The sequence below is a fragment of the Mastomys coucha genome, unplaced genomic scaffold, assembly GCF_008632895.1.
Source record: "Mastomys coucha isolate ucsf_1 unplaced genomic scaffold, UCSF_Mcou_1 pScaffold21, whole genome shotgun sequence".
Lineage (NCBI taxonomy): Eukaryota > Metazoa > Chordata > Mammalia > Rodentia > Muridae > Mastomys > Mastomys coucha.
Window position 1 is genome coordinate 123,480,149 of NW_022196904.1, and position 21,035 is coordinate 123,501,183.

The 21,035-nt window shown below is 41.2% G+C and overlaps 1 protein-coding gene and 1 long non-coding RNA gene across 5 annotated transcripts in view; both read right to left on the reverse strand.

The window, feature by feature from the left end:
* The window catches only part of CUNH10orf90 (chromosome unknown C10orf90 homolog), a 147,751-nt gene that overhangs the window by 60,056 nt on the left and 66,660 nt on the right, over positions 1-21,035 (reverse strand). For all 4 annotated transcript variants that reach the window (XM_031388634.1, XM_031388631.1, XM_031388632.1 and 1 more), the window contains exon 3: positions 13,352-14,480. In XM_031388634.1, the coding sequence (XP_031244494.1) occupies positions 13,352-14,480 (1,129 nt within the window). The remainder of the gene's footprint in view (positions 1-13,351; positions 14,481-21,035) is intronic.
* LOC116103129 lies at positions 1,771-6,976 on the reverse strand. Its single transcript, XR_004123403.1, has 3 exons — positions 6,868-6,976; positions 3,020-3,068; positions 1,771-1,844 (listed from the first exon to the last, which is right to left on the reverse strand). It is a non-coding gene; the product is annotated as an uncharacterized LOC116103129 (long non-coding RNA).

The following is a 21,035-nucleotide window of genomic DNA, read 5'->3' on the forward strand; positions in this document are numbered from 1 at the left end:
TTCCTTGGATGATGGGCTTTAAGCTATAAGATAAAATAAATTCATCTTCCTGTCCAAGTTGCTTTGGGTCATGGTGTTATCATAGAAATAGGAACCTAACTACAACAATGCAAGTGAAAGAAAAAAAACCAACCTGTATTTGTGATGAAAACCTTCCCTCAAGCTGATGTTCAGGCCAAGAGAGCTTCTCTGGTGAGCTCAGTCCAGCACTCAGAGCCAGAGGAGAGTACAGCTTCCAACTCAGTTTCTAAAAGCTAGTGTTTCCATGAGACCTAAGCAAACACACTACTGTCTCACAAAATAGAGCCCCAGATATTAGCAAATGAAATTTAGCAATATTATTTTTATGATGTAATACATCACAACCAAATAGCAATCCCAGGTTAGCGTGAAAATCATTGCGGTTCCTCAGGTTCATAAAATAAAGAAGAAAACTATTGTTATGCAAGTAAGGCTATAAAGGAACTTGTCAACACCGAATGCCCAGGCAAATCAAGAGTCTTCATCAAATTAGTAATAGGAATAAAACAATTAGACTGAATAAAAACCAAACAAGGAACTGAAGTTGACATTTCTCCAAAAGTCTACAAATGATCAACAGGCACACATAAACACAATATTCAACCATTAGAAAACCTTTAAAGAACTGTAAAGCAAAACCACAATGAGATAGCTCTTCATACTAATTAGGATGGATACTTAAGATTAAACACAGAACAAGTTTGAATGATGGTATACAGATGGTATGAGGACCTTTGTACTTTATAGTAGGAATGCCAAGTAGTGCAGTTGCCATGGAAACAGTATGACAGATTCTCAAAACTTACAAATAGAATTGACATGTAATTCAGCAATTTCACTTCTTGGTACATAGCCCAAACAGTGAAAGCAGGACATCAAAATAACATTTGTACACTGGTGTTCCTGAAATGATTAACCAAAATAGACTGAAGGTAAACAAAATCCAAGTGTCCATCAACATATGGATGGATGCTATAGGCCATATCCAAGGAAAGGAATGTTCTTGTGCAAAGAAGGAGACTGACAACTGTTACACTTTGGAGAAAACCTAAGGGTGCTGTGTGCAAGTAAATGGAACCATTTGCTAAAGGACAGATGATGTATGATTCTACTCACATGAAGTCCCCAGAAGAGTTAATGCAGAGACAGAAAGTGGACTGTGCTCTCCAGGGGACAGAGTTTTGTTTATAAGACAGTAAGAGTTCTTTCGATGGGTGAGGTGACAGTTGCCAAACATCATTATTTTACTTAATGCCATGGAACTGCTCACTTAAAAACTAGTAAAACGGGCAGTGGTGGCACACGCCTTTAATCCCAGCACTTGGGAGGCAGAGGCAGGCGGATTTCTGAGTTCGAGGCCAGCCTGGTCTAAGAGTGAGTTCCAGGACAGCCAGGGCTATGCAGAGAAACCCTGTCTCGAAAAAAAACAAACAAAAAAACAAAAAACAAAAAACAAAAAAACCAAAAACTAGTAAAACATCTCACAATAAAGGGTGAAATATAAAGTCTTTTATATAGGCAGTCTTATATAGGTGGAATCTACATTTTAAAAATCCTTATACTTGACAAGGAATAAGACAAAGATGCTGTCTCCCAGTACCTCTCTTTATATCCTACTTGCAATGATGCCTTGTGCAATAAGTCATGAAAAACACGGCCATGAATAGAGGATGGCCTTTCAGAGCCTTTCTCCATCTCTCATCTCCTATATTATTTTTACTACCCATTCTGCAACATAAATTGTCTGACCTTTAGAGGACTGGAACAAATAAATGTCTTGTTTAGGGCTGGGCTCTCATGTATGAAACTATCATAAAGCAAGTCTGTTCAAAGAAAAAAAAAAAGGAAACTCCTAAGCCATCTATACAACACTGTTGTATTTGATAAGACCTCTTGAGAGAACTTCAACATTAAAGATCATTCTATAGAAATCAATAATGTATGCATTGAGAAATGAATTGTTTAAAACTCAATAGTAGCATTCATAATATGAAGAAAGAAAGGATCTATTTTATCCACTCTGAAAATTATAAAATACTGGTGGAGGACATTAAGGGCAAATGTGAGGAAACAAGACCTTACATAATGGAAGACCACAGGTTTGCTTCCATTTATATGGATATGACCCACAGGGGTGAGGGTGGTGGAACACTGACTATCAAAGATCACCTGTTCCAGAGGTGACAAAAATATTTCATGTCTCTGTATAATTGCTTTTAATTGTACCCTAAGTTCTGTGACTTTTTAAAAAAGATTTCAATTAATGTGATTTTATATTTATAGAAGGATGTTTTAGCTTCTGAAATCAGTCTAGAAACTTTTATTTTCTCATGTTCCTCGTTCATAATTTTAATTATGTATTTTATATGCCTTTAAATATAATGTTTACTTTATAACCTCTTATCTTTTCCTTTATCAGGATACCTTCATAGACCTATACACAAAACATCTGTAAGAAAACAAAGTCTAAAAACAGTATATAAGACAGTACAAAATTAGATTGGGAGGTCTTGCTGAAAGTATAAAATGGATGTTAGACAGGATCAGGTAGCACTTTGACTGAATCCTGCAGTGGCTGGACCTCTCCATGCCACCTGAGCACACTAAGAATAGCTCTACGGTTGCCCCCATCTTTCCCATACATAGATGGGAGCTTTTCTGACTCACATAGTACTCACGTGGTGTGAAATTCCTACAAGGAAACACCTGTGTAAACCAGGGAAATCCTTGCATAAATAAGAATTGCATACAAGGGTGGTACTGCCAGCCAGTTCTGAAATAACAGATTTCTCATCAATGATCCCCACGGATAAGTGGTATACAGCATGTAGGAAAAAAAACAGATTCCTGTACTATACCACACAGGAAATTTATCTGAAAGGATTACAGATTCAAATAAAGTAAAGAATGTGGGCTAGAGAAACCTTTCTAAGCCTGTTGGGGAAAAGATAAAAGGTAGGTGATGCAGACAACAAAGAATCTGAATGTGGAAAATTACCAGAAGCAGGCATGATGACTAAAGGCAAGATGGCATCTTGGGAGAAATCCTGGAACAGAAAAGGCATGTTAGTGAGTACTCCTGGAGCCCGAGCCTCACTTGCCACTTAGCTAATACTATTGATAAGACTAACCTTGATGTTTCAGTTTAGATCTGTGATTTTTCACAAGGGTCAACTTTACTCCCTGGGGCAATATCTGGAGGTGTACCCCTTAGTGGGTCAGGGAGAAATGCTGCTGATATCTGTGTGTGGAGACCAGGAAAGCTCCTAATACTATTACATGACAGAACCATGTTTAGGTTGAGAAGCAGCTAGCCAGGCATAGTGTGTGTGTGTGTGTGTGTGTGTGTGTGTGTGTGTGTGAGAGAGAGAGAGAGAGAGAGAGAGAGAGAGAGAGAGAGAGAGAGAGAGAGATGAGCTCAGAAGGAGATAGAAGTTCAATCAAGATGCCTTGGAAACTTCCATTGTTATCTTGTGATTCTGTTCATTTGAAGTTACTTAAAAATTGGAAGCTTTAACAGCTATAGACTTTCATCATGAATGTCATTTCTTTCTTATTAAAATGTACAAAGAATGTTATAATGGTGATGCATGATGTTTGTGGATGCTTAGTGAAGGTGGAGTTCATGTGGCAACACGACAGTGTCCAGAAATCTATACCCATGAACATTATGATCATGTCTGTCTTCTTACCAAAGTCCTAGGAATCTTGCTAAGAAATTCCACAGCTCTTTTTAAGGATATTTGTCAACATATTGTTCTAAAAGTTTTAAAATAAAAGTAATCTAGTTAACAATATGATTTTTGGTTTTCAAAGGTGAAGTAAATTCATACAGTAGAAGGCTTTACAATAATTAGATGTTTAACAGGGAATCATGGACAACACAAGTGGACAATCCAGGTGTATGTTGTCATTTTTGTTTTTAAAAGAAGGAGAAGAGAGAAAAGGAGGCACTATATGAGGAGAAAGAAAAGTTAGCGCATGGATGGGAGAATTTGCACAACCTGTCTGTGGGAGGACTTACTGGTTAGTGGGGTAATGCTGATTTTCATATTTCTATTTTTACTTCAATTTTAATTTTTATAAATGCATGTTTTACTTTTTCAATCAGAAACAAAATGGTAAAATATGAAAAGAGAGGGGCTGATTCATTTAAATTTTTTTCTAAGCAACCTGTTCACAGAATGCTAAACCTGGAAGAAACCATAGCCATTAAAGAGCCACAACCCAACCAAGCCTTAAAGATGCTCAAAGTGGGCTTAGACACAGCATGCCATGTCAGCATGATATCCCTCTCACGCTGACCTCCAAATGCATTTCATTATGACATTCCATGCATTTGGTGGGCCACCCCTCCAAATTCTATGGCTGGTGTCAGCTGCTCTGCCACTCATAGCTCCGTGGACTATAGTTTCTGCACTGAAATGTTTCACTTAGACTTATAAGAGCATTTGTGCTGACCCAGGAGTGCTAGAGAAAACTCACATGCTCACTGTCTTCACAGGCCATCTGAACAAAAACATCTAAACATGGTTTATCCAAGCAAAAATGCTCAAGTTTCTATCCTCCTCTTCTCCCGGACATTCCAGAGCCAGATCCCACATCATTTAACTGCCAGTTTGGTCCTTAGAGTAAAGAACTATATAATCTCTATCTTGTCCAACTCACGTATTTATACATGCAAAAGATAAGACAGAGCCAGAAGAGTATGTTTTGTGCAAAAAGCTGTCATCATGAGTTTCTCCATATTTGTATGAGCTGGACTTCAAAGTTGGCTCTGGATTTTTAGCAACTTTTGAAATTTTGTTGTGGCACAATCTAAGACACTGAGAAACCCTGAGTTGCTCAGAAGATGCACAGCTCTGAGAAGCAGAGAGTTACTGAGTGTTTTCTTTTCCTCATGGGACCCATGTGAATAATGCCATAGAAAGAATGATGGCTTTAGACTTCATGAAGATTTTTGAGCACACCAAGGAGCATAGGGAAGCTGGATTTGGTGTCACATCTGCGATCCTAACACTGGAGAGACAGAGGCCAGAAGCATCATAGCATATCCTAGGACATCCAGGAATACATAATGAGTTTCTGTCTCAAGAAACCAAAATCAGCCAGTCAGACAACCAACCAAATGATAAATCCAGGTCAATGGGGAAAATCCAAGGATGAGGTCCATGTAAATCTTATAACTCATAGAGAAAATCGTTACAAAAAAAAAAAACTCTTAATTTTGGTAGCTTTTGTGTTCAATTTCTGATTCCATGGACAACCTCCTAGAGGCTAATATATAAGACTCCTCCTGCACTTATGACTGGGGACATTTCCACAGGTCGTGTGTCACAACAATCAGAGTAGGCAGGTAGGTACTACAGTGGGAAGAGTCTAATCCTAATTGTGGTGACACTACGAAAAGAAATGCCACTACCACACACATGCCTGCCCTCCAGGACACCTCAACCTTGAAGAGCCTATGATAGCCCTAAGAATCAAGACACATAAGAGAGATAAACCCATCTCCCTAAATATCTCAAACAAGACAACACTAATTTGGAGGGCTTGATTCTTGATCAGTGATGGGTGGGATGATCCTAGATGTGATGTCCTTCCTGGATAAGAACAATTCTCTATACTCTCAAGATCAGGCTCATATTATGCACTACAGTGTCCCAGCTGTGGAGCAGGATCATTACCAACACAGGTGCCTTCCCCATGCTGTGCTCTACTGGGTAATAAAGTACTTGATAGCAATGTGAGAAGCATTTCCACATTTGACCACAAACTCTTCTGAAATCAGAGTTTAAAAAGGATTCAAGTCTGTTCTATCATCTTCACCTATCTTCTGCTCTCCAAAGTTGGTGGGCAAGCCAGAAAGGGTTACATCTTATCCAAAGGTCTCAGATTTGCTCTAAGGTTACTGGGAAGGAAGAAAAACATGACATAGACACAGGACTGAAATACATGATCCTATTTCTCACATTTTTGATTTTCCATTTTCCAGATCATCTGTACCCAAAACACTTCTCTTTCCATAACTCATCACAATACCACTTTGTCTTCCCAGGACTGTGTTTAATCTGATTCCCAGCAAACAGCTCAGACCACACCTAAGACCAATGATAACTATAGAGTGGTGTTGAGTCCCACTGTGAATTTATGTAAGTAGCTTGATATATGTAAATCACCGATGAATGGTGTGGTGAATAACTAGCTGAATGAGCTGAAATGCAGTGGGTCTTCCATTGACACCCCATAGAGCCTCTGGTGGATGTCCTCATGCTATCTATGACTCATTCATGTCTAGACAGCTGCTCTATGGTTCTCTAACTTAAAAATTCAAACCATTATCTGTTCAGTCTTTGGTCCCAGAATCCATCTTTCTTTACGAATCCCTGGCAAACCTGAACAAATGGAGCATTAGTAATGACATTCTCCCTGACATTGTAGAGACGTAGCTCATTCATATAATGGAAGGTGTGACTCATAAAACAAAGAAAGTAGGGGAGAAATGGGTCTTGATTTCCAGAGCTGACTTGGGTGATGAGAAGGAGCAATAGATGATGGAGAAGTATGTTTATTATCCTGGAAGAAATGACTCCACCATATTCAGACTTATCAGTAATGAAACAAACAAAATTTAAAACCTTCTATATCTTTGTGAAAACTTTCAACATCTTTGTGCAGTACTGCTCAAATGTCCCCACTTCTTCAACATTCAGTTAGCCATCTGAAAAATGACAAACTTGTCCTATGATTATATATGACTCTTCTGACTGGCTTCACAGGGGAAACAGAAAGCCTCATTCCCAAGTTTTCAGACCAACTGGGGATTCTATAGTTTTCACAACCTACCTCTTGGTGGTGAATTCTACATGGTTCCCTCCTTTCCTTGGTTAGAGAGTGTTAGGTCCAAGTGTGAGGAGTGGTTTTACAAGGAAGACGACACAGGGCACTTAAATGGCCCTGAGGTCACATCAGTTGCTTTGTTGGCTCATCAGAGTATCTTGACCTCCACCAAGCAACCAAACCCTGAATATCTTCTCTAAGCCCCATAATGCTCTGCAGGGTGGAGACAGTGACTCATAGGGTTCCTACCTTTTCAGATTGTGCAACCTAGAAGGAAAAGGGCCTCTAGAGAGTTAAGAGGTCACTTTAAAAAAACTGTAACCTACACACCAGAGTTTTGTTTCAGAAGTGTGCAATCAGAGAGTAGCAGAGTGTCTGGAACCAGGACTGGCATAAATTGTCAAGGAAACGAGAACAGGCTGCCCAGATGGAATTCTGGTATGGAGGTATCAGAAGGTGCTAGAGCTTAGCAGGTGCCCCACTCACTAGTGACAATGGTAACTGGCATACAGTGACAGACTTTGTTGCTGACAGTAAAAGGGGAATCTGGGCTAGTGGCCATGATGAATAGTTTAGGAAATAGGGAAAGAGTAAAAGGTAATTTGTCAGGCTTTGGTCAAAAGATATGAGGCAGCCCTGGAGTCAATGGTGTGAAAGTGTAGAGGACAAGAAAACACGTCTCTTTGCTTGGGCATCATTCCATCCGATTCTGAGAATTACCCTGATAATTTTTCTGACAGCTACAATGACAGAAAATCCCTTCTCCAAAGAAAGAAGAATTCAAGTAACCATCTAGTTGACCTCTCCTACTGAACTGATAAAGCTGTTGCTGCAAAGTGAGCTAAGATTCTAAAAAGATTAGCCTCGAGCATGGGTAGGTAGCACACTTTGTCTAAAGGCCCAGGTGTCAGATACTTTGGTTTTGTGGGCTGCACAGTTTCTTTTCCAACTCTCAAGCTCTGTCACTATTATAGAAGTAGCAAGGGAATATTGTATAAATGAACATCAATGGTTGTGGGATTGGGTTGAATCACTGTTTGCTGATACCTGCACTCTTGAAACTGCTGAGTGAGATGGGGTTCCAGTTTCGTTGTGCATTCATATGCACACTAAAATACCCCCTGGCTCACGTTATAGTTAATAAAACAAACAAAACATTTTCCCCATTTTTTCTTGCTTCTGAAAAGGTAAGAAAAACACTACCCTAAGACTATTTACTTGGTCATGACCTTACACCACTCATCAGCTGGGCAAGTTGCAGCTATAGTGTTTGTTCTCATCTCATTGAGAAGTGCTGCAGACAGGAGCAACCTCAGGAAATCCAGAGGGATATACACAATGCTGGACATCCCAGTCCCTACAGCTGACAATCCATCTGGTCCATTGGCGAGTCCTGCTGGCTCACCATTAAAACATGTCTCTGCTGAGTACGTTTTTGTTGTTTGTGTATATACAGTTTCAGGGCTTACCACTTTGTCCTGAACAACCAAAAGGAGGGCTTATCCTTTGCAGAGGCTATCTCTCTCTTGCATTCCTTAGTCCAGGGGTGTGACCCTGTGAGATTTGAGACTTTTCCCTTCCTCGTTAACATGTCCATTGATATTACCATAGTGTGTGTGTGTGTGTGTGTGTGTGTGTGTGTGTGTGTGTGTAACAATAATACTCATGGAAGAAGAGGTTGTCAATTTGAGAGTGAGTGGTGGAGTTGGAAGGAGTTGGAAGAACAGACCTTGAAAATGGCTGAGGAAAAAGGGAAAAGTGAAGTAATTATTTTAATTACTTCAATATTTTAATTGTTATGTATGAAGTATTAATAATATTTTAATCATTAATACTCTAAATATTTTATTTAAAATGTATACATTTTTAAAAAAAATATGACTCTGGGTCTGAACACTTTGCAACACCTTCATCACTGTCCCCAGTCCAAGTCTGTTCTCACAATTGCCCAGTGTGCTCCTGAGTGAGTGAGCAGAGTTTAGCTAGGAAAGAATAGTTCATTGCTTTCTTTACATGGGTGAGAAGATGGCAGTCTCTAGCCCACCTGCAGTCTTGTCCTAGGTGGAACTAAGGAAGATTCCTAACTGGCTTCTGAGAGTGATAAGAGGTACAGTAGAAAGTGGCAGAGTGGCAAGTTCTTACATGCACTGCATGGCACACTCTGGGGAGATAGCCCTTATTAGTCCACCTTAGAGAACTAATCAGCAAGCAAGAGGTTCTCATTTAAGGTCACATCTACTCCATGGAATATAAAGGCCCAGCCTTCTTGCTCCAGCTCAGAGCAACTCTGAAGAACCATTCCCAATCCTGAGGTGGGTGTGACCTTCAATTTATCTGTACACCAAGAGTACCTTTTCTATCTGTTCATCCCTTCACCTTTCTTCAATTCATGGTCATTCTCACAAGCATACCTTAGGATATAGGCTGTCCATTGATCTCCACCACAGAGTCTTAGTCCTAAGAACACAGGATACAATTCTGGCAAGTAGTTCTAGATCAAAGGTCACAAATTATAGGCAGACTAAGTGCGTCATACCATTTGTCTTTGTACATAAAGCTTTATTGGCAATGGCTGTAATAGTCTATACATCACAAGGCTTTCCCACCAGAACAGCAGAGCTGAGTAAATGCCATACAATGCATGTGGCCTGCAAGGATGAGCACACTTTCCTTTATAAGAGGACAGGAGAGGAGAGGAGAGGGAAGGAGAAGAGAGGGGAACAGAAGGGAAGGGAAGGCAGAGAAGGGGAGAGGATGAGAAGAAGGGAATAAAAGGAAAGGGAAGAGTGTGTGGATGAGGAAAGAAGGAAGGAAACAGGAAGATAGAGAAGGAGAAAAAAGAAGAGGAAGGTAGAGGTTAGTGAAGGGAAATGAAGAAGGAAGGGGAAGGGAAAAGAAAAGAAAGAACAAATGATTGCTTCATTTAATTCTAGATTATTGGAGGTAGGGATACATTTGCAAAATAACATTTCTTTTTATGCCATCTGAGCCCTGTAGAAGTATCCTCTGTGATCAGAGAGCTGAGTTCAAGAGGTATCTTCTCTTCAGGTAAGCCTGATGTATAAATGAAATAAAGCTAGATCACTACGCATACCCCATACCTAGGAACACAAGCAGATTTGGTATCTATGCAGTGGCCTGGCAGGGGCTTATTCCATCCAGCCACTCAGACTAATGCTTTTAGAACAGTGGTTCTCAATCTTCCTAATGCTGCAACCTCATGTTATAGAGACCCCCAAACATAAAATTATTTTGTTGCTACTTCATAACTGTGATTTTGCTAATGTTATAGGTTGCAATATGAATATTTGATAAACAGGATAGATGATATGCATCCTCCAAAGGAGTTTACAACCCCTAGGTTGAGAACAAAGGCTTTAGAGCATGTACACTGGCCATGGGCCTACCACAGAGCAGGGCATCATATTCCTTAGTCTTTCTCCAATAGCATCCAACATCATATCTTGCTTTGTTATCTACATGGATGTCTCAGGAAGGAAAAGAGCTTCAGAAATGGATCACAGATACAAAATGAACTAAGCAATAGTTAATGTATCAGAATCAATAATGAATCAATCACACACACTGAGGTCAGAATCATTTAGATTAATATTAAAAATCCCAGAGAGTGGCACAGAGACCCAGATTTGGGGTTAAGGAAGGAGCTCAGAGCTGATGAGCTTTAACTAAATCAATAACTAAACTTATTACAGCTCATCAGAAATCCATTTGTAACTCACTGTGCCACCACCCCAGGAGATGCTCGTGAACCATCTAAATACCACTTTTTATGGTGACAGTGGGGACAGACCCACTACTGGGCACCACAACATCCTGACTACACTACCCAGGGTCACTGGCAAGGATACAACAGGAGCCACAGACATGGCTCTAGTACAGACTTAGGGAAGTCAGTTTTATCTTCAAACCTTGTTTGTCTTGTCTACAAGATAGGCATAACTGATACTTTCCCTATAGGATTGTTTAGATGATTTAAAATAGTGAATACAAGCCAGGATCTGGCATTGGGGATTTTAGCAACATATACCATGATTATTCCTCATGCTGAGTATTAGCACAGGGCGGTAACAGTGATGAAAGTTTTCCTCATAACAGGGGCAGAGTTTTGTACAATGTTTCCCTCTACAGTACCAGCAGGATGTTCATTAACAGTAAAGAGAAAGCATCAAGGACCAAGAAGGTAGGCAAAAAGGGAATCAACTCTTAGTCCCAAAGGAGAAGCAAATATCCATATGTTTACTGGAAAGTTTTCTCCCAGGGGACAGAACCTACCTGTTTTTCATGATGTGATTGCATGTAACCCATCTTCCCCTACATCAGAAATCTTCCTGGGTACTTATCTTCAAGGCTTACTCGGGAATATCATCTAGAGAAATTTCTATCCAATGATCTAGTAACTATAGCTAAAATTGTCTATGGACTCTCCCATGCAGCACCTACAAAGGTAGCTGGGTATCAGCAAAGTGAGCCCAGAGGGGATCCTGCTTAGGTAGGGTTCAGATAAAAGGAGTTAGCTTCAGACAGCAAGAAGGATGAAGCCCATTAAGTGTATGATAGCTTCCACAGGAAGCTATCAAGATTGCCTTAGATATGTCAGTTGCTGACAGGAAACGCACGGGTCCTCCAAGTCTTAATGAGCATGGCCATGGTCTGAGAGTACTTGTATTAAGGCTAAAAGGCTCTGTGAGGGTGGCAGATGAGCTTGCAAATTGCTCCCTGCAATCATGATGCACCCTGCACCAGGATAGACTGTGATCATTAGAGATAGTCAATTACGATTATAAACTTTAGGCAGGAATTCTGTGGCATGGCGAGAAGTGCTCTCTCATTATCTAATAAGAAATATGGCCCACTGAAAATGAGTGTAGATATACATGGAGAGTGTATGCAAACCGGGTAGGTGTGTATGTGTGTGTGCGCACATGTGTTCATTCATGCACACTAGAGGCACATGCCCCAAACAATAAATTACCCCCTATTCTAATGGAGCACAGCTTTCTAAAAGACATATGGCTCTCTGCTGTCCTTTGGGCCTTAGAGTTAGGAACTATTTCTTTGCATATCTTCTCAATCCTTGATGTTTCTGTGGTGTTGGATGTTGCGATAGAAACTGCAGAGGCTCACATGATACTTCTTCTCTTCAATAATTTCATCTGGAGCTGATAGAGAATAGGAAATAAACCTAAGCTTGAAGACATTCAAGAACACTAGTTACTGAGTGAAGGATAAGAGCTTGGAGTGGCTGTGTCACTGTCCACATTCATTGAACTAGAAAAATAGGAAAGTGGCACTCAGGGTTCTTTGAGCCTCTGTGGCTTTCTTCAGATGATAGGATGCAGTCTTGTGATTTAGAGTCAGGCTCTAAATACATTTACAGTCTCTATAATACATGACTATTCTGAGGGATGTCAGCCCCACAGGAAGCAGAACTAACCTCCACTGACCCGCCTAGGAACAGCCAGCCTCTTTTCAAAGCCACAGGGAAGCCACTCTGCCCTGAGATGTGTTTGTGCTCTAGATCTGGTTATTTTTAAAGAGTCTTTAGTGAGATTTTTTTTTTTAAAAAAAACTTCCAAGTGATTATTCTATACTGTTAAACAGAGCATCTAGTCATGCTCACCATAGAGTACAGTCTCTCTATTTCTGGAATCATCATCAATAAGGAGGATAAAGCATTCAGCTTGAGCACTTGCCTTAAATACGAAAGTGGCGTTTATCTTTGGAACACAGAATGACTGCTTGCAGTGCGTCTGTTGATGCAGGCATTTCAATAGTTTAATCAATCCAAAGGCTATATTGAATTGACGGTGCTAAAGATCTTTGAACATCCAATATATCTACACTTGTTAAAATTAATTACATCATTTAACACTTCCACATGCATTATAGTTTTTAAGTGTTTCACAGTCATTTTTATTAATTAATAAATGCTAAATGGATAAGAAATTCATGCTATAAAATTATTATGCATATGCTGCATTTTCAGTTTTACTATTATTTCTTTCAAATATTTTCCCCAAGTGGAAAGTCCATGACTCATAAACCAGTCACACTCACAGAAAGTACAACTGAGACAGAGACAGAGAAATCTGGGCTGCTTCCCTCCCTCCAAGACAGACTTGTTTCCTCTCCTGAAAGCCAAAGGGTCTCGGGAAAGCCCACCTGGGAAATTCTGTCTAGTCCTGAAATAGCAGAAATAGCAACAAAGCCCAGCCAGGATGCTCCAGACACAACCCAGGACACATGATTCCTTTTGCTGTTGATTGGTAAGGAACATTCCAACTTTCCCATTAAGAAACATGCTGTACTTACACACACACACACACACACACACACACACACACACACACACACACCACTATACCGTGTGATAGATCTACTGGGATGAGCTGTGCAGAAGAAATTCAGTAGCACTCCCTTAGCTGGACACTGATATTGGGTACAATCCTACAAGTGAATGTCTACTTACCAGCCCTGTAACTCCAACCAGGAATATGGATGGAGAGTTGGTTGGCGAGCCTGCTACTGGTATATGTTGCACGGTCCTCTTCTTGGTCCTCTTTTTCCTTTCGTACTGGGACCTGGTTCCTTCCCACATCTGCAAATTTGACCTTTTCTAGTGGAAAGGAGCCAGTCCGAGGGCATGCGCCACTCCCCAAATGTACTGGCACCAATGTTGGGCTCTCCTTCCAGTGACTTTCTTGTGGTTGGTTCCATTGTGGGCCTAAGAGGTCCTCCTTTCCCTCCGAGAGTTCCTTCGATGGAGCTCTGCTGATTGGCTCTCCATTAGCTGGGCTGTCTACTCCATCTGCTGTTAACTGGTGGGAACTACAGCGGAGGCTGAGAGACAGGACAGACCTGTGCATTTTGGGGCTAGCAATTTGAGGTGGCTCAAGAGGAACAGAAAGAGACTTGTCTAAATAGTAAATGGCATTGGGACACTGCTGAGACACCCGGAGGTGGACACAAGAACTGAACACCAGTGGAACTTTCCTTGATGGTGAATTGTCTGAAGAAAAACTGTCCTTATTGTCATCCATGTGGGTGACCCAGTAGTCCTGCCTTGCACCCAGCCTTGAGTGAGCCTGGGAAACCTTCAGCCCCTCTACAGAGCCATTGCTGGAGAACTCTGTACAGCTAAAGGGTCTAGTGTGCTGACTGAGATGGGCATCACTAGCCAGAACTGGGGGGCCTTGGAACAGAGCATCCTTGGCCTTGCACTTAGGACACAGTGGGTCCTTAAAAGTGTCCCATACCAAGTTGCTGGCTGGAGGAACCACACGTCGGGCAGTAATGGTGATAGATGAGAACCCACTGTGGGGGCCTTTGCCTACATTGTCTCCTGTAGACAGTGGTTCTATCTCCAGTTCTTGTTCACCTGATGGAGTCAAACTTCCCAATCTGTCTGGAGATAAAGCAAATGGCCTGTTCGTGCTCACTCCACCGTGCCTGGCCGAAGCTGGCTTTGTGGGACACAGCTGAGGCTGAGCAATTGCTTGTGGCAACACGGCTCCATTTTCCATAGATTTCTTTTCATCAATCAGCTGGGAAATGATGACTGGTGATATCATTTTTGTATTCTGTGATGCCAGTGTCTCCTAGAAAATATAAAAAAAAAATTTCAATTATTCCAGGAGTTCATTGTAATGCAGGTAGTGAACTCTTACAGGTCATGGGGATGCTAGAGAAGGAGCACTTGGGTTTCTCATTAAGGCCTTTAAGGCACTCTTGATGCCAAACCTGCACATTCTGGAGGGATGGAGAACTAGGTATGTTTGTGAGGAAGTGATGTTCTGGACACCTTAGGAAAATCAAATGCCCAAGTTCAGTTTCCTAGTCTAGCCATTCAATTAGCTTCCTTTACCAGAATGGGATGTACCAAGATGGATGTAGACCAGTATACAGAGTATGGCTGTAGCTCACTGCTACTCTGTGAGGGGTATTTGTCCACATTTTAAATGATCAAGGAATTTCATGCTTCCTAATTAGCAGTTCTTAATTCCTTATGTAAATCGCTACTGTGTGTAAATAAGGCACTGTGCTTCCTTCCTTTTAAATATATATATATATATACACATATATATTGTATACATATATATGTATATATTATATACATACCATGTCTAACCAGATAACAAAAAGGAGAAGCCTTCTCTTCTAGCATTTTCATGTATGTGTGTTGAGTGCTGCAGAAGGCTGACTCCAGCCCAGCATTTATTGTGACAGAGTCCTCTGGAACTTATGCACAAATTGCAGACTCTGAAATAATAATAAAAAAAACCCCACAGCCTTGGAAGTCAAAAGGCATCATTAGGATGCACAAGCATTCAAGAGCAGATATCAAACCCTAGCGTATCTGAGAATCACCTTCAACATTGTGAGCACAGCTTCCCCATCAGGTCTGAAATTCCGAGTGTGGATTACCGAGGACTTTAGCCTACATACATACACTAGTGATCCTGATGGAGGTGACTTAGGGAGCATGGACAGAGTCACAGCTGGTCCATTGCCATCTCAAGGAAAAGCATTTATGAGGGGTGGGCCTAGGTACCATGAAAGAAAGCTTGGGCTTTGCCTTTCCCAAGATATAAGAGAACAAGGGTAGGATTTGTGTTTCCTTTATGGCAGATTTAATATTCATTTGTTTAAATAACTGAGTGTTCTCTATCTGGGCACATGACTCTGCATACAACCTTGCAGTGACACAAGGTAAAGTCATTTGGGAAAAGGGACTCTTTGATTGAGAAAATGCCTCCGTGAGACTGGCTTATAGGCAAATCTGTAGCGCCCACTTTTTTGATTGATGATTAATATGGAGAACCTTGCCAACTGTGGGAGATGCAATCCCTGGACTGGTATTCTTGGGTGCAACTAGAAAACAGTCTGAGCATATCAAGAGGAGCAAGCTGGTAAGCTTGCTATAGACAAAAGATCTGCCTAGCTCTGCCATCCAAATGTTGGGATTAAGTGCATGTGCAACCATGCCTAACTCCCTCAGTTTTTATAAGATATATGAGAAGTCACAAATTTCAAAAGATAATCAGAGATGGAAGTGGGGCATGGGTAGTCCATTTTAAACCTACTTCAGTATTTAAAAATAAAATCTTTTCAACTCTTGGACAAGGGTAGCACTTCAAGCATCTCTTCCAGCCATGCCGGTACCCTCCAGTTCAAGATCATTCTGTAGTTCAAGGTCAACCTGATAGCGTCTCCAGCTGCAAGTGGAGATGCCTCCCTAGCACCTCTGATGCTACAGTACAGAACAATAATTACCTGTAGTTTGCAAGGCCCAGATACCCATGCTTCCACCTTAGACAAATTAGTAGATCATAGGGGGCTGGAGACAGGTTAGAGGGAGTCAGTGCTTTTATAGTGTCTGTTTCCAGCAGGCTTCCTGTGTCTTTGTGGCACTCTTCCCTACTCTGCTCTTCTCCCTGTAGCACTCCCATGGCTACGATTTGCATACAAGAAAATGACAGTGCACCTGGAGCCCATTTGACAGTACATAGTCCCTCCCATCCTAGTTAAATTTAGTTCTGATAATAATTGTTCCTGGGCACCCCGCGAAGGGTGTAATCATACCCAGTGGGAATTCCTTTGACATTGATCTTTGGAGGAAAAGAATAAAACCCAACTTGCAACCTGCAGTGTTGCTCTTACGCTGCAGGGCAGTGTTTCCTCAAACTTGGACCAGTCACAACCTGTGCTTAAAAATCTCACAGGATGGGAGTAAATATCTGAACACCTTAATCTCCAGCCTTAAGTTGAGTCAGGACCTGCTGGGATAAGGTCTAGAATCTGTATTTGTAACCAGCTCTGTGGTGGCCCTTAAGGGTACATAGACATAAAGGAGAGAGGGTGAACTGACCCCAAACCTCAGAGAAACCTTGATTTGCATGACTATAATCCGAGAAAAAGATTGAAATGGAGTCTGTTAAAAGGCACCCTTCCTAATACTGGAATCACCCAATGTCAAAGGGCCCTCAATCTTGGTCTCAGGGTCCTGTGCCTTGGAATCAGCGTGACTATATCGTTAGGAATAAAGAGCTGCTAGTTCTGCTTGGAGCTCACACAGAAAAGACCCTCACACTGGCAGTGACAGTCTGGTTCCTCCAGGCAGAGCTCAGAGACGTATTTGCTGAGGGCTTCCTTGGAGGCACAAGCCTTGGGCATTATCTCAATAGGTCCTCGAGGCTCAGGGGAACCTGTATAAAGAGTCAGCTGCCATTTGACTACCTGAGGACTGGAAAGTGTGACTGATTCTTTGACTCAGTCAAAAGGAAGAGGAAAGAATGATAATGAGATGTGTGAATCTGAACTGATTTCTCAAGCTCTTGTTATTCAGGGTGACACTGTTTCTGGCTGAATCCATGCTGGTCAGAATCATGCCCAGGAAAACCTGTCTGATTCTCTTCTTTACAGGCAAAATATGAAGAACAAAGAGATGCCAATGTGACATTGTCTCTCAAAGTGAGCCTTGTTTTAGTTTCTTTTCTGCTGCTGTGATAAAATACCTTGACAAAAGTAACAGGAAAGAAGGAAGGAAGAAAGGAAGGAAGGAAGAAGAAAGGGAGGGAGGGAGAAAAGAAGAGAAAGGGAGGGAGGGAGGAAGGAGAGAGGGAGAAAGGAGGGAGGGAAGGAAGGAAAGGAAAAAAGGAAGGAAACAAGGATGGAAGGAAGGAAGGAGAAGAGGAAGGAGGGAAGGAGTGGGAGGAAGGGAAGGAGGAAGGAGAAAGGGAAGAAAGGAAAGGGAGGGAGGGAGGGAAGGAGGGGAGAAGGGAAGGAGGGAAGGAGGGAAGGAAGAAATGAGGGAAGGAGGAGGGAACGAAGAAAAGGATAGGCAGGTGTATTTAGCTCACAGTTCAAGGTACAGTCCATCATGGAAGGAAAGACAGAGCATCAGCTAAAAGAAGCTAGCCACACCGTGTCCACCATAAAAAAGTCCCCAGCTTGCACAAGTGAAATGGTGCTACCCACAATTAAGATAAGTCCCACATCAGTTAACTTCAGAGAAACCCCCACAGGTTTTCCCAAAGTCCCATCTCCCAGGTGATTCTAGATTTTGTCAAGTCAACAATGAACACTAATTATTAAAAGTATTTGTATAAATTACATTTCCCATGACTCAGCAGAGATTAATATATAATTGATGTGATCAAAGCAACAGAAGCATCTCATTGAATTTGTCAATAACTGCTTTTTGGTGTTGTCTATAATATTACAGTTATAGGCAAACCATATGCTTAGTGATACAGATGACAAATATTTATTGAACATCTATCTACACGTCAGGTGCATATTGAATATTATCAACCCTATGGTCTGCTGGAATTAACTGCCTGGAGACACTATCTAAATGATCAGAACAATCATTAGATTGAGGGCTGACAAAAGATCCCCAAAATAAAATTAGAAAAATTAAAAAGGAAACAATGGACTTTTCACTCTTTAACATATATTCCAATACTCCCATAAGGCAAATTTTATTTATCATATCTAGTTTTCTCACTGAGACCAATAGATAATCAAATACAATATGCAACCTAGGGCTGGGGAGATGGCTTGGTTGGTGAAGTGCTTCCACAGAACCATGGGAACTTGAATTTGGATCCGTAGCACGCACATTAAAAAAAAAAAAAAAAAAAAAAAAAAAAAAAACAAGACATGGTGGCATGTGCCTATAACTACAGTGCTAAGGAGGCAGGATCAAGATGACCCTATCTCAAAAAATGAGGTTCAAACCAATCAACAAAGATACTGATGTCAATCGCTAGCCTCTACCTGTGCAGGTGAATGCAGCTACACACAGCTACTCTCTCATTCTCTCTCTCTCTCTCTCTCTCTCTCTCTCTCTCTCTCTCTCTCTCTCTCTCTCTCTCTCTCTCTCTCTCTCTCTCTCCCTGGGAAGAAGAAACATTATAAAAGCACAGTTTGTCTCAAATCAAGCCACTTTGGGGCGACACCCTCTCTGCCTTTTAACTAAAGGTTAACTAAAGGTGGCTTTGAATGGAGATACTGTTCATGGAAAATAAAGTTAAAAAGATATAAGAGTTGATTTGAAAGGATGTAGAAACCCGTCAGTTTTGAAAGTGATACATATTCAAGATGAGTGGGAGCTGGATTGGGTTTGAGTTTGGCTTTGCCAACAGACCACGTCCTGACCACTGTCTTCTGAGATCATGCTTTTTAATCTCTTGCACCTAGATGCTGCTGTTGATTTCTTCTAAATATTTTAAGATATTGATTCATTTTAAGAGTCTCCAGCATGATTTTGTAGAGCTGGTAACTGTTTTCAGGGTTTCATGCGTCTTACTGACTGCACTTGCTTTTCACTTATGCCGTAGGGCATATGACTAAGAAGGGCATCATTTCCTAAGTTGAAATAAGAGGCAGGTAAGTGTCAGATACTCAAAGCAATCCCACCCTGAGCCACTGGGGTGAAAAAGGCTTTCTTCCTGCAGCAATTTATATCTCCAAAGGAGAAGCAGCACACAGTATGATCTGTCTTTGAAATATGCATTTCTCCCCTCTAGGTGAGACAATTCTTTTCTTTGCCAGTATAGTTCTGCAACCTATGACTGTACTTTCCAGATTGGAATCTCTCTCCTCATAGACACCCTCTGCCACCATTGCCTCTGCCTGCTGCATACCTGCTTACCTCCATAAAGCAGAACTAGAAGCATCATTGCTGAGTAATCTATCAACCTCATGCTGCTGTGCCCTGAATACAAGAGCAATCCAGACTTGCATTTAGTCTGCAGAGAAGCAATGGGGACAAACGGGGCTTCAAAACAAATGGGAAATGGGAGCCTTGTTTGCTCCTCATCTCAAAGCCATTGTCTTTCTGCACAGTCACTGGACACTAGAGGGTTCAGGCATGCAACCCAGCAGTAAAAAGCTGGCTGGAATCAACGTTTCACCTGTGTTTTTATTGTGGTTAACAGAAGAGTTGCCATCTTACCCACACATTTCCCTGTGTCAAATGCATTCTATAATGCTATGCAGCCCTCACCATCCATTTCCAGAACTCATCTCATAAAACTAAAATTCTGCTCCCATTAAATAAAAAGTCCCCACTCCCTCCTCCTCACAGCCACTGGAAACCAACAAGAATCAATGCTTTTAAATAGGGGGAAGGCAGTTAGTAAATCACAGCCTGTGCAATTGCCTCTTATAATTGCAGAATTTAAAAATAAAAATTATAAATCTCTTAAATGACACAGGATTTGTTCATATTGGAATAGTGCATGGAAGAAGAAAGCCAGGAAAGTTGATGTGCATTGTTAATGCATGCTTTTTAAACACAGGGGAAATAAAGGATAATCAATAAGGGAAAATCAATATTTTCTTATGTATTTTCTTAAATATTTCTGTATTTTCCTGTTTCTTTCTTATGTATGTATATTTGTTTGTATACAGATGTACCAACACACACACACACACACACACACACACACACACACACACACACACACTGTGTGTGTCCAGATGTTGACACCGGGTGTCATTCATTCTCTGTTGCTCTCTGAGATGGAGACTATGGAACTCAGCAATTTAGGCAAACCAGCTAGAAAGTAAATTTCTCCTGCTCCATTCCCCTGATACTGGGGTTATAGCTACACACCATGATGCTTGGCTTTGGTGTGAATGCTGGGAATCTAGACTCAAGTCCCCATGTTTATGAGGCATATACTTCATTGATGGAGTCATCTTTCAGCCTCCATTTTCCTACATTTCTACATGACATTCTCATTAATTTTAGTATCAGGAAAACTTGAATTTATATATATTTTTAGAAGAAGTGAACATGTCCCATGTTTTACTCTTAAACAACCACTTAGCAGAAGAGACTTAGCCTTGATGTGTTTTGGGAGGGAAGTGATGAAAGAGGCTGAATATTAGGACACTAACCCAGGTGGAGTCTGGTGGAATGCTTCAACACTTGGCAGTGGCCATATAACACACACAAGGCAAGTTTTCAAAGCTCCTGGTTAGGAGGAAAAGTTGAAAGTTCTACTGTGGATTAGATTAAATGGATCCAGGCAATTCCAGAGCAGATGTTGAGAAGGTGTGATTTGCAGGAGATGACTCAGGCACAGAGAGCGACTGCACTCAGTTTCTCTCTCTCTCTCTCTCTCTCTCTCTCTCTCTCT